Genomic DNA, 14,285 nt, shown 5'->3' on the forward strand with positions numbered 1-14,285 from the left:
CAGTTTTGCCAAGTGAGATGAAAACATCTGAAACATTTATGAAGTTATAAAGCTTTTATTTTAATAAATGAGTTATCCTAAACATATAAATTACTCCTCCTTTGCGAATTCTCGTTTCTGCAATCAAAATAAGGTGCCAGCTGAGCCATAATAACGAGCCAAGCCAAGCTAGAAGCCGAGCCAGCGCGGTTGACTTCTCCAGCGAAAATCGCACGAAGAACGCTGATTAATGTGACACCTTGCACTTGCCATGAAGAAAAAGCGTGCTAGGAGGGCCCCCAAGAAGATCCACCTGATATTCGATGAAGACGAACGTAGGTGAGCTGTCAAGGAAAGCATTAGCAACGTCCTTCTGTTTTTCCAGCGATAGCAAACTGTTTGCACACGAGCGAGTGGTCGGATGTTTTTGACCGTTTTTTTCCTAGACTTGAATCGCTGTCATCAAAGGTACTGGGTGTGGTAGAGCGTTGTTACTTGGATCTCCAACAGAAGCGCTAAACGTTCGTGATGACCAGTAGCTTCTCGTGGTGAAGCGTCAAAAATCGCCGATGTCGTGTGCTCGCTGTGTGGTGTACCAAGTGTCGGCAGGCAGCTGCAAATAATAATGATAATAATGAGCATCTTTATCGTGGCGATTATGGTGCAGTGCAGTTGCGGTTGCGTGTGCTCCCCTTGTTTTTGCGAGCCACTCCAGTTTAACACCGTGTCACCGCTACGAAGTCACTTCCCCACACGTCATAACGTGTTCGTGCAAATGTTCTTGATCTTTTTTTTTAATAAATCTTAATTTTTTTGCGAGATTTTCGGCCCTAACATTGTACCTCGATTCCTTTCGACGAGACAGTGCATCGAGCAGACGACGAACTCTGTCGTCTGCTCACTGTGCCTTCCGGGATATGGCGCCAGTTGTAACCAACGCCGACTCGGTCGTCTGCGAACACGTCTGCCGTTGACCCAGGCACGTTTGTTGACCTCATTTTTTATTTATTTATTTTTTCACAAAGAGGGAGTTAGCCTTGAAATTTCACTGGGTAAAATGCACTGCCTCTATGGACGTTTGACAATACTTTGAACTTTCTATGTGCAAGCGCCGATTTTCCCGGCTCGTTTTACAGCGCTAGGATCCATCGTAGGCAACCTGTACAAAGCATCAGAATTAATCCTTCTAATATTAATAAAAAACATGCAATTGCGACAAACTCTTTTGCACCTTTCAGGGACTTCCTGACGGGCTTCCAGAAGCGCAAGAAGGAACGGCAGAAGAAGGCTCAGGAGGAGCTCAAGGCCAGGGTCCAGGAAGAGAAGAGGCGACTCAGGGCAGAGGTGGGGCACTTTCCCGCCACTGGCACGGTGTTGGATGGAGGAGCGAGCGTCTCGGTTGTTCGTCACCACCACCACCCGTTGCACACTACCCCTCGACTTACATGTGATGTCGTTACAGCATACCATGGTCATTCCTACTCGGTCTTGGCGAAGAAAAAAAAAATTCAGTGGCATAAAATACAGGTTGCAGAAGGCATATGTGCACAATGCAGCAAGGTCCTTTGGAACGGCCGATGATGTGTCATCAGCGCAAGCCATGTACAGTGCAATCCACATATAACGATGTACAGCTTATAACGATCAGTTTCTAGAGTAGAAACGATCAGTTTCTAGTCCAGGTACAATGATAATCGGTTATAACAATTGAATTTTCGGGCTTTCCTATTATCGTTTTAAGAGGATTTCACTGTAGTCACTCTTACACACGCGAGTTTAGACGTGGTGGTACCAACATGGAAACATGCAACAATATTGGTCAGGAATGTTTCTCACTTTACACAAGCTTACTGGCACTAGTGGAACCCAAGTATACTTGCACGCAATGCCACCGACCAAGAAGCTTCTTTATCGCCGCATAATTTCAAGGATAAGAGGGGACGTTTTCTTTCTGTACGTCCTTTGCAAAACTTGACGGCAAAGTTGTTGGAAATCGCTACATTGGCGTCGTCAGTCATGCCATCGCCAGTATTTCGTCATCATGCTTTGCGATTCCCGCGGTGACGACGTTTAAATGCAGCTCGTAGAATAGACACGAGCACTGCGCGAGCATTCGATAAGGGCTCGTGACAATCAATGTCTCGACGTGCATTCGTCGGGTAGTGGCACGTGCCCAGTCGCTGCAATGACGGGAATAGCCGAACCTTAACTGTGTGTGCAAGTCTGCATGTGTACCGTGCTCTATCAACCCCAGTGCGTGGCTTTGATAGACATTGGTGGCTTATGATTGGCTCCAGATCACGTGGCCGCTTGTTGTAGTTGCGAGTCGAGGGAGTGAACGTTGCTTCTCTCTTTTTTTTCTTGTTTTTGCGACTGCCCTTGCACGGAGAAAGAACTATTGCACGTTTTATAGCTTGTAGATGTCGAGGAATAAGTCTAAGCAGTATTTATTCGAAGTACGAGAATTCTGAACCGGACGGCAGGTTTTGCAGTATTCTGCGAGATCACATCTATGTGCCACCTTTGGGAAACGGTCGCTTGTAGTGCCGTCGGTCGTAGATCACTTTTACGGCAGAATAATGATTAAAAAAAGAAAGAGAAAATGTGCACGCACCAGAATTATGCCTGCACTACCCAACAGACGGCACCACCGACTGTGTTGCCAAACGAAGAAATGAAAGATATCTACAACTCCCTGTAACGCCAAATTAGAGCACAGCTCTTGAGGAGGAGGAGGGAAGGGTATGGAGAGGAGGGTATGCCCCTCCCTTGTGACGTCACTCGTGAAGGTCGTGACCTTCGTCGTGACGTCATTTGTGACCTTCGTTACGTCATTGTGGGAAACGTCCCATAATGCAACACGCGGCGATGGCGTTCAGGCCAGAAACGGGCACCTAAGAGCTGCCCTCTAAAAAGGGCGAATACATGGCTTGCATCGGCTGCCATTGCCTAGGTTTTACTGCCCAGCGTGTTCGTTCCACAGCGTGCATTTTGCCTGACCGAACTCAGTTTTCCAAGTGGCAAGACTGAGCAGGAATGACCACAAACATGGTGCTATAACGTAACATGCGAACCGTGTATAGGCCTCCATCACTCACTTGCGGTTCACCCTGTGTGTTGCTATCTTTTTTGCAAATATAAGAGAAGATTTGTAGACGTGTGCCTTTAAAATTTTGACCCGAGCGATTACAAATCTGGTTTGTTACTTACGGATTGACGCACCGTGCATTCGCGAGGGCGCCCATCAAACCATTCTGCTGATCTTGGCCACAAGGCAGCTATGTGGCTGCCTCGCCTCAGACACGATCGCATGGTCGTGTTGCCGGGGGGTGTATCGGGATCTCAAATTCGGCTCTTGACGTGCCGCTTTTTCTCCTAGCCACCGAATGGCGCTGCAGGCGCCCCGTGGTGGGCGAGGAGAAAGCTCCTCGCCTATCGATGGATATACTCGGTAGACAGAGGGCGGAGAGCCTCTTAGAACTTCGGACGAGACCGGGACGCAGGCAGGTGGGTGGCGACCGGATCTAGGATATCGCGGGACACGAGGCCTGGGGGCCTTCTTTGTGTTTAGCTTTTGGCTTAACGTGCATTTGTAAATATTTGTGTAATGCCGCGTGTATTTGTAGTTTAGATTGAGTGTTTTGTAGCGTTGTTTTATTGTACCAATAAACGGGGAGCGGAATCCTGCTCCCGTGAAAGAACCAGGCTGGACTAGGTTTGTTGACGGACCACGTGGGAAATGGCGAATCGGCGGCGGTACGCGACTTTCTACAGGATGCGAACGGCAGAATGGTAGTGGTGTGGTTGTCTAACATAGCTTACTTCTGTCAAGGTAAATGCTTCACTGGGTCAAAGTGTTTTTTCTCTAGTTTCACGAGAAAAGAACCTTGCGGTGCGCTTGGCCATAAAAAAAACCCATGTGCTTTATTCTTAGCCCGTACAGTTTCGTAATCTTTAAACTTAAATAACAGTAGACATGCTAATACATGGTCTACGAAAATCCCTAGTAGCTCTATTTATCTGTAACAAAAGTGAAAGCCGCTTACAACTCCCTGTAACGCCGAATTAGAGCGCAGCTCTTGAGGAGGAGGAGGGAAGGGTGCTGGGGGGGGGGGTTAGACTAACCAGGGGGGGGTCACGTGACCTTGAGGGTCACGTGACCCCCAATGCCGATGATGTCATCACTGACGTCACTGATGATGTCATCAGTGACGATGACGATGCGGGTACCAATGACGTCATTAGTGACGTCACTGATGACTTCACCAGTGATGATGACGATGCGAATGTCGGTGACGTCATCAGTGACGTCGCTGACGACGTCATCAGTGATGATGACGATGCGGATGCCGGTGACGACATCAGTGACGTCACTGATGACGTCATCAGTGATGATGACGATGACGATGCGGATGTCGGTAACGTCACCGGCATCCACATCGTCATCATCACTGATGACGTCACCGGCATCCACATCGTCATCATCACTGATGACGTCACCGGCATCCACATCGTCATCATCACTGATGACGTCACCGGCATCCGCATCGTCATCATCACTGATGACGTCACCGGCATCCACATCGTCATCGTCATCATCACTGATGACGTCACCGGCATCCACATCGTCATCATCACTGATGACGTCACCGGCATCCGCATCGTCATCATCACTGATGATGACGTCATCAGTGATGATGACGATGTGGATGACGGTGACGTCATCAGTGTCGATGACGTCATCGGGGGGTCACGCGACATCGGCGGGGGTCACGTGACCTCAGGGGAGTCACGTGACCTCGGGGGGGGGTCACGTGCCCCCCCACGAAGTCACGTGACCCCGGTGGGGGGCTCGCGCGGTGCATTATGGGACATTTCCCATGATGCACCGCGCGGTTACGCCGACGGCGACGTCGCTCAAGCCGGAAACGGGCCCCTAAGAGCTGCGCTCTAAAATGTATGTCCACCATTGTCACTAGCCTTGTCCTTGCAGAAGCGGGAGGTCCTGCAGAAACTCCTGGAGGACAGACCCCTCCCATGTGAGTCCCTCCTCTCCATCCGAGCCCACGGCCCGTGGGATCTGAGCTCCAATGCCTCGGCGTTGTCGGCTGTTTCGAAGTCGCTGCATCCCGGGAAAGTAGCACCGTTGCCCTCCCTGCCTGCTAGCAGCACGCAGACGGATACTAACATGCGGACAAACAAACCCTCGCTGGGCGATTGGCTGATCAGTCTCTTGCCATGGCAATCGCAATTTCAGTCCTTTCAAACCTTCGAAAGGGTCGTTCTGAACCAGCCGCGCCAAAATGGATGTGGAGCATCAGCACGCTGAAAGTGCCCCTCGCCAAAATAAGCGTTTTTGGCACCATGTACGTAATCAACTTGTCAGTCATGCTTATTTCCACAGATCTCTCACAATTATTTTTTTTTTTTTGAAGACTGGAAAACTATTTTTTAGTGCCGCCAAGCAGACGGTGCACACAATGGCAATGCGGTACGCATTCGTTTCGCCGGCGTGTGGACAACAAAGTTTCGGTATACAAGAAATGTATCTATAAATCTGTTACCGTGAATTTGGATCCGCTCACCAGCAATGGAGAGGTTAGAGAAAAGCTGCTCATTCAGTGGACCAAAATGGTGACCAAACTAGGAGCTTGGCACTGCTTTTCTGGAATCCAGTGACTAGGCCGTGCCCCCTCTGCAGATTCCTTTGTGCCCCTCAACTGACGGGCCAACGAGACGAGAATTCGATTCGTCGAGTGTGGGAACCAGTAGATATGACTACCATATTTTCCGGTCTATAAAGACTGGCTCACCAATTTGCGTTAAGCTCAAGTGCAACATGCTCAAGTGCAAAGCGCAACACTCAGGCACCGTCTGTTAGGCAGCCCGCGAACTGCATGTAACTAGGCTGAAGGTTTTTCAGCGTACGAGAGGCTGTGTGGTGTAGTAGTCAGCATGCCCGACGCCGTCGTACTGCGGAAATAGCTGCGAGCCGCTAGTTTAATATATCAAGCCTGCTCACTTGCTTGCGTTGCTTGGGCTTGCTGGGATGCAAGGAGTAGTATGTTTGCCAGGTGGGCAGTGAAATTGTGCTCATTTGTGGGAACTATACTCCTTGCTTCTCATCACAACACCCATTCATTTTCTGAGAAAGCGGCACTTCGAAATCCTAGGGTTGCTCTTAAAACCGGAAAAAGAGGTAGATTAAGATAAGCCGGGGCGTGCCAGTGATTTAGACTAGAGTTCAAATGTCACGCTGCTCGTGCCCTAGCTTTGGCACGGTTTATTTGTTTCGTTTTTCCACGCCGCTTTTTGCTGCGACGTCGGCGTGGCTCAAACTCGCCCCACATCGCGGAGCTCCGGAGGAGCTCCACTGCTTGCTCCTTTTGCCGAGCATTCGGGAGGGCCGCAGATGAGCCTTGCGCGCCAAAAATCTCGGAGGCCACGCGCACATCTAGCGTGTTTTGGGGGGAGACCTGCCAGGTGGCACGAGCGTCTTCTCTCGTCATAAGTGGGTTAGGCAAACGCAAATGTGAAACCGGCCTTTTCTGATTTGGGTCCTCCTTCGAGGCTGCATGGATGGGTCGCGCGAGCACTCAAACGCGTGTCCGTGGACGCAGGCAGCGAGGACGACGGCGAGCCCGTGACCTACGACATGGCTGACCACACGGTGACCGTGACCAGCCTGGACAGCGGTCAGCAGTTCCTGGCAGACCGCTTGGACGAGGCCGTCAAGGAGGGCCGGGCCGTCGACAGCCACAAGAGACGGTAAGGGCCGTCACAAGTCTCCGTCGCTTCGAGGAATTTGCTCCGGCCGGCACGCGTTCCGCAAAAAACAACAATTCCAGTTTTCAGTTAAAACCATACTAGCTGTGCTTTTTAGAGGGAGAAGGAGTTGTGTTTTTATAGCACTGGAAAGATGTGAACCCCTAGAGTTCCATAGTGTGTGGAGGGAAGCTTAATGTTTTTTGCGACCAGGGATTTGGCCATTTCAAAGTACCAACATTTATTTGAGCACCGCTCGTTTTCAAGATTTGTCTCGGGACAGTTAGTGGTGCCATATGCAAGGGCACCAATGCCATATGCAGCCACAGAAATATTTCTTGATATTGATGATATTTGTTTGCAAACTTAGTGTATGTTTTTGTCCAGACATCTATTTTATTCCGAAAAAAAAAAAAAAAAAAAACACATTGTGGAGTGAAATTGAACTTAGAATTTCGGAGAATTGGGAATCTAACAAAAACATACTGTCCAGCGCGGTTATAACGAAGTCAACGGGAGTCGGGAATCACTCCGATATATCCACTATTTCGTTATAACCGACTTCGGTTATAAGGAAGTGCAAAAGGGAATGGGAAATCCTGATCGCTTCGCTATATCCCCTATTTCGTTATAACCGGTTTCGACAGTACTGCGATAAACCCCGAACTCGCAGCAAAAAATATACTTAGAAAAACACCCTCCTAATTTCACATAACATAAACTTGGAAAACACAAAATCCTACCTACAACAGAGTGTAGGATCGCATCATGCGATAGCACAAAACTTCTTCGACGTCGTCAGGGAGAAGTTTGGGGACGACAAATCGGACGCGCCGCAGGTAGCGCACCAGTTGCAAATTCCGCAGGCCGCGCGTGGCACACCAATAAAAGACACCGAAACGGCAAGATTTGCGCGTATTTGTCGCGAGCATTTACTCGGAGGAGGGACTGCGGCATGCCCCGTACATGTCTAGCGGGGGAACTCCGAGGACGAGCATTCTCGGTCAGAGCGACGTCTTCGTCGTTCCCGCCGCGGTGCCCCGCGGAGCGTGCCGACGCCGAACTGCCGCATCCTGTTGCAGGCTCAAGGCCCTGGATCAAAAGATGGGCCAGTGCAGCCGTCCCATGGCCAAGCGGAAGAAGGGGCCCAAGAAGAGACGCAGGCAATAAAAAGGTTCCACCCGGCGCCGCCTCAGTAGCGGTACTTTGTCGAGTAGTCCTTGGGGGAGACGACCAGACCTCGGCCCTTGCGTGCCCCCCTGTACACGGTCTCTACGATGTCCACCATCTCCTGCTTGTCCTCCAGGGCCCAGTTGATCTTGTTGTTGTTGCCCGTGCCCAGGTCGATCATGATGTGCTTGTTGCGGAAGAAGAACATGACCGTGCACGGGTCGTACAGTTCGTACATCTTGTTGAAGTCCGGCACCTCCGAGATGTCCACCAGGTAGATGGCGGCAAAGTTCTTGACCTGCACGGGGGCCGAGTCGGGACGTTCGGATTACGGAGTGGAAGGCTGAATTAGTGTAGCTCGAATAATATTTGAGCTAGTCTAACTAAACACGAATGGATATATGCTCACGGCTGCACTCTTTATAACGGGTGGTAGCTTGCGCCACTTAGCCTAGAAACCAAAAGTAATTTTTTGCCTCCCCGCCAATCGATCGGGTTTCCACAACTCGGGCAGGTGGCAGAAATTTCTGACCGAGTCGCAAAAGGCAGCGGCCAGAGAGCTTTTTTTGCAAAGTTCTATAGACCTTTTTAGCATACTTTCGTCCCCGGCCACCTAAGAGACATATCCGGTGTGGGCGACGAAAAAAATGAAACGTTTCAACCTGTAAATAGTAAGAAAATAGAGGGGAGGCAAAACTGGAATGTGCGACGGTTATGTTTATATCCTAAATGTCTTCTATTGGTGTGGCGACGGCAAAACAATGTTTTCGACCACACGGGAAGTGACGACAATTCAAGGTGGCGGCGCCCTTGTGAAAAAGGTCTGTAGAGTGCAGAAGTGTGGTGAGCTGGGCGTGTTGGTATAAAGATATGGCAAACAGAACAGCACACAAAAAAAAAAGGGCAGCAAAAAAGGAACATGCATGACACAAGCGCTGACTCTCAACTGAATTTATACGCAAAAGAAAGAAGAAAATGTGCTGAAAGTCTGGCAGAACCGCCATAGCCACCCACGTGTGGTAGAAGCTAGATGGGCCAAACTAGCCGGTGCCTGAATGCCTGTTTTCTCGAGCATGATTCTTCACTGAAATCTACGGTGGGTAGTCATCTCCTCCCCGCACGTTGCAATATCCTACTCATGTTCTCGAATCCTCAATAGGCACTGACACATCAAAATCATATTTTTTTTTTTAAATATCCGAAACGATTGAAAACGATGCCGGGACATTAGCCTCAAAATTCGAAACTTTGGAATTCAGTATTTCTGAATTAAAAAAACAATTTCCAAATGCCAAATTTGAAGTTCCCGCGTGATCTGTGCCAGTGCAGTGAGTCAAATTTTGCGGTCTCCTGCGACTCGACTTTCTTTGGGACCTCCGCCGTTGCTACCGCGACCCGAAGCGAGGAGTAGACGAGCAGGCAGGATAGAATGGCGCCAGCGCGGGAAACAACCGGTTTCTTCCCCGACAAGCCTCTGGTGGAGCGCCGCCAAGTTTTCCGAGGGAGGATACAAATCCAGGAGGCGACATCACAACGAAATCCGATTTTTGGTATTTCAAAAAGGGGGGCCGTAGTGCGTTTGCAATTGCGTTAAAAAACATGTTTTACGATTGCCGTTATTAAATGTTATAGAAATGTCGCCTACAAAGCTTCTAAATTTCCTGATTTTTGACGTCACCGATCAAAAGAAGCAAGGAGGTGAGCGTGGGAAATATAAATGCTAAAAATAAAAAGGCGCGCGCGCGCGGAAATATTTTTTTGCAATGCGTTTTTTTTTGCGTATCTATTACTATAACTTGCATCATTTTATACAATAAAAAATAATACGACCTTTGGGGTGTCAGTGCTCCTTTAATGGCACTACAATAATTGGGCATTATCGAGACAAGATGACTCAAAATTTTGGAAGCACATTGTGTTAATAGCTTGGGGGATTGCTGCATTTTCCACCCATCAGTGACATTGCTTCAAACAGAAACCTCGTGTTTAGGTAAGCCAAAGACACCTTAGCTAGATGGTGTTCTGTGGCGAGTGACACTCTGGACTGCCTGACTGTCAGCACGGTTTCCTCTTTTTGTGCATAAATTGAGTAGCAAGTCAGCACTTGTGTGTTGTGCACTGTTTCAGTGTGGGAGCAGCGATCCATTGTGCACCGCTTCTACACTCGGTTTAGACGGTAAAGGGGTCTCGCTGACCTTCTGGGCTTAGTTACAAGTTTATAGCGTCTCGAGAAGAAATATTTCTCAAGCGGAGCCTCCGCTTCACTGCCAGATTAAAAACTTTCTCCCCGAGAAGCTGACGGGAAAGCCAAATAAGTGTGCAGCCCAGTCCATACACGATGGGCTCAAGCCTCCTTGAATGTGACAAATGAGCACTGCTTATTTTCATCAAGTGACATCATGTGATTGACAAATTGTCCCTGTGATCGTAGCTACGAGCGTTGAGCGTGCACCGAAAAGCAAATGCTGGGTTTTGATTTGCTAAACCAGCGAAGGGGATCTGACATGCTCCAGCATAGGTCTGCCAATAAGTTCAGACTAACTGGAGTTCTTTCGAGGTGCAACCGAAATCTCCACTACAGGGCGCCTTCTCTGCAATGAACCTCCGTCATACTGCGGGCGCCTGGGCCAGGACTGGAACTATTCGTAGGCCGGCACTTTGCCTCGAAGCTACCAAGGCAAAGGAGTCGAAGCTTCCACATGAGCGAAGGAGAAAGGCAGCAGACCTTCTCGACAATGCTGTACAGGACCTCGTCCATCTTCATGCAGGTGGGGTCCCAGTCGTGGCCGAAGCGGATCACCACCACCCGGTCCTCCTCTGACAGGATGGCCTGGTCCACCTGCCAGCCATTGTGGAGGTGCTGGAGCATGTACGACATGGCCTGCAAAAGCAGATGGCACGTGTCATTGTCGGATGTATCCCCGCTTGCCTTCGTTTGTGTATTTGGTAGACGTTTCATTGTTGGTTTTAGAAACAATGACTAGGTCGTGCAAGCCGCCCCCCGATTCAAACGGGTTCAGCTGCATGTATCCATCCATTCGTTCTTCTCCAATGCGTCCTAGTGCCCACATAGGCTCTAGCGTTCCAGTCATCTTAAGATGAACTGTTGATCGGTTTTATTGTTAGTTTGCTTTTTCCTTGTTTGTTGTGCATACGTTTCAAACGTCGACGGTATGCTGTTGGCGACCTGCACAGCTGACGGCCGATCGACAAGTGCTGAACTCGGCGGGCCGTACTTCAAACGGCCCCCGTGTATGGCCACAAATCAGTTCCCGTGAAAACAAAAAGTGTAAACTACCGCATAGGTCATTACTACGTACCTTGCTGTGTGTTTGGGGAGCGAGGTCGCTAGGTTGGGGTACGCTGTTGAATGCGCGAAGTTGGCAGCTAACGCATCTCGCAGCGCACTACGCGCTGCGGGAAGTCTCAGGACTGAGGAAACGCCGGTGAAAGATCGAAGTGACGCAAGTCTTTTCACCGTGAGTTGCACCTTTAACTATCCACTGCTGGCTACGGAGCCACAGGGATACAGGTTCGACTATACAACCCCATTCATTGAACACGTTGTTGAAATGAGAAGATTCGCGAAAATCGTGAATATAAATGGATAGATAGTGTGTCTATCTGTGTATTGCTTCACCCGCTGTGTTGGGTGGCAGCTTGCGCCACCTAGCCTACACTGTTTATACTCGCGCAAATTGATGAAAAAGAAAAAAAAAAAAAAAAATGAAACGTTTTTAGTACGGGCGAGGGAGCGTTAAAATAAAGTGAGGTATTGGTCATGTGTGCGATTAAGCTCCGATCCTCAGTACCAATGCGTAAAAGTCCATAGTTTTCCTGGTAAACGACATTAGGCCGCGAGGTCTTTGTTTCTTTCAATGCATCTAATATAAATTTTAATCTAAAATAAAAACAACAAAAACGTATTTTTGAGGTATTTCGATTTCTGTCACAAAAACCAAAAAGGTCAACTAGAAAAAAAAAAGAAACGAAAAAAAAAATTTGTTTTTTTGACAGCAGAAGAGCTTAAAGGGGTCATGAAACGAATTTTGGGTTGGGATGAATAATTTTAAATTGGGACTTTACTATCGCATATCGTTTAGTTGGCCAAAAGAAAGAGGCTAGAAAGTCAAAAGCCAGCTTTTCGGTACGAACATTTGAACATATAGCGGACTATTTTGTACCTTCTTGCCTTCGAAAGCTCTCCGCCTTTTTACTATGATACATCCGCGGTTCCAAAAGCGCGTCACCGGCGCCAAACTGACGTCAGCAGAGCCCAGCTGATGCATTGGACACGAGAACTGCGTCACTCGGACGTATGCGCTCGTCAACAATCAATCCGTCGACGAATATTTGAATTCGCGTTCGTGGCCAATGAGTGCCCGACGGAACTTATTGTCACTGGGGAATGACAAGTTCTATGGTGTGCATAAAAAGCACGGTGGAAGCTAGGAGTCATCGCACCGGTGCCGAAGGAATGTCACGACCACGTGATTTCACAATTCGCATTTGAGTTGAGGATTAAAGCTAAGGAGGAAGAAGTAGAAAAATCGTTTCATGACCCCTTTAACGCTCACCTCTTCGGATGCTTCGGCCGAAAAGGTTGGCGTTTGTGAAGGTTGTTTGCCCGCAGTGCGTCGGTGTACGCGGGAATGACATCTTTACAGGGGCTACCGGTATTGGCGTCAACAAAAAAAAAAAAAAAAAACGTACCCGAGAAATAAAAAAGTACTTACGAATATATATATATAAATTTTAATTTAGATGCGTGCTATGATTCCGGCGCTATTAGAGTCCTCGCTAATTACGGTGGGGCAGAAATTCGAGGTTGTGCCAAGGTGTTTCATAGGACCCAATGCAAAACAACGTGTGGGGTATAGGAATAAAATTCGTCTACGTTTCTGTATCTGTACAATTTTGACTGGAAAATGCGGAAAAAAGCTATGCATGTTGTTTGGCTGCAACTAAGTTTTTAGTGCCTTTTGAGCTGCCGAGAGGGAACACAAGGCGCGAATATCCAAGAATTTGGGAATTGCTTCGCCTTCATTAACAACGTTCCGTGTGTGCATTAATTAAGTCATGGACCCGTAAAGTCAAAGAACACAAATAAACATAAACACAAATAACCTGCAATGTGATATTTTTTTTTCCGATTTGAAAACTTCTGTTATTTATGAAGGGATGCACAAAGCCTCCTAACCTGACTTCACAAACATAAAAAAAGAGATGAAAATAGGAATGCAAAGAAACAATGCGTATAATTTGCGTCTCATGTTCTAATCAGTCCTAGTAGGTCAAGAAGGAAGTGGAGGCTTCTCCCACCCCTTTCCACTTTGGCAGGGCGAACACTGGAGAGGAGGTGACATGTTCTCCAGCTTTTGCTCTGCTAAAGTGGAAAGGGGTGGGAGGAGCTTCCGCTGGGTGCTTCGTAAACGAGCATTTTAAATCTTCGCGTTTATTATACTTACATATATTTAAGTTGAGTAGTTGAGTCAATACTTACGCGAGACGCTAATTTCTAGCGTAATGTTCTTCCTTCGTCAGATGTGAGGAGAACTTGCCGAACCAACATCTCTTCCCTGTGATTTCTAAGTAATATTAAAAACAATACTTAAAAGAAAAAATAATGTGAACTAGTATATTTTGGTGAAAACAAATAACACAACACAATAAGTCATCGGAATTTTTTTTTGTTAACTTTACGTTCTTTTTAATTTACGTTTGTTTAGCTTTTTTTTTCAATGAATATTTGCGTACGTTACTGTGCTTTATTTGCATCATATCTCTCCGGTAGAAGAAGCTGGCTTCGGTGTTTTCGTGAAGAATGCACTGATCGTCTTTTGAACCTTTCGTATTTCTCATATTGAACTCTTTCGACTTTAATGTCAGCAAATAACACAACAAATAATGCAAATAATGCAAATACTACCTGTTAAGGCAATTCTTCCTAGTGTGTTGTAGGAGTGGATGATACTACTATACTAGCCTTGTCACTGCCGTTGTTTGCGGTTCGGGCGGACTCTTCGGACGTCGATCCAAAGTCTGAACTCGCTGCTTTGCCAGAGATCTGACTGGAGACGGAAAGACAGAAACAGGAAACACTGTCTCCACATTTCTATTAATATCGTCGGCCTTATAGGTATCTGGAGTGGGAAATAGGAAACCACCGACCCGGAAGTATAACATAAATGAATCGTTTCAACACCGAGAGTTGAACACGATTCTCTCCGACGTTTTTCAAGCTCGATTTCGTGGCAATGCAATGCGAAGCGGATTAGCGGCAAAGCGGGTTCAGGGGTTAGGTTAGGTTTGGTTTGGTTTGGTTAGGTTAGGTTAGGTCAGGTTTGGTTTGGTTAGGTTAGGTTAGAACC

At 47.8% G+C, this 14,285-nt stretch overlaps 2 protein-coding genes across 2 annotated transcripts; one reads left to right on the plus strand and one right to left on the minus strand.

Annotated features, from left to right (window-relative positions):
* LOC8050865 (nucleolar protein 12) lies at positions 1 to 7,948 on the plus strand. The gene is made up of 5 exons (XM_002434504.5): positions 1 to 318; positions 1,218 to 1,323; positions 4,973 to 5,018; positions 6,600 to 6,747; positions 7,827 to 7,948. Exons 1-5 carry the CDS (start codon positions 251 to 253, stop codon positions 7,912 to 7,914), a joined length of 456 nt encoding a protein of 151 aa, XP_002434549.2. The 5' UTR covers positions 1 to 250; the 3' UTR covers positions 7,915 to 7,948.
* LOC8050864 (thioredoxin-like protein 4A) lies at positions 7,850 to 11,509 on the minus strand. The gene is made up of 3 exons (XM_002434503.5): positions 11,235 to 11,509; positions 10,640 to 10,795; positions 7,850 to 8,212 (listed from the first exon to the last, which is right to left on the minus strand). The coding sequence occupies exons 2-3, from the start codon at positions 10,790 to 10,792 to the stop codon at positions 7,937 to 7,939; spliced, it is 429 nt and encodes a 142-aa protein (XP_002434548.1). The 5' UTR covers positions 10,793 to 10,795; positions 11,235 to 11,509; the 3' UTR covers positions 7,850 to 7,936.
* Positions 11,510 to 14,285: the final 2,776 nt, after the last annotated feature.

This window comes from Ixodes scapularis, unplaced genomic scaffold, assembly GCF_016920785.2.
Source record: "Ixodes scapularis isolate PalLabHiFi unplaced genomic scaffold, ASM1692078v2 PGA_scaffold6__148_contigs__length_123643588, whole genome shotgun sequence".
In the NCBI taxonomy this organism is placed as follows: Eukaryota; Metazoa; Arthropoda; class Arachnida; order Ixodida; family Ixodidae; genus Ixodes; species Ixodes scapularis.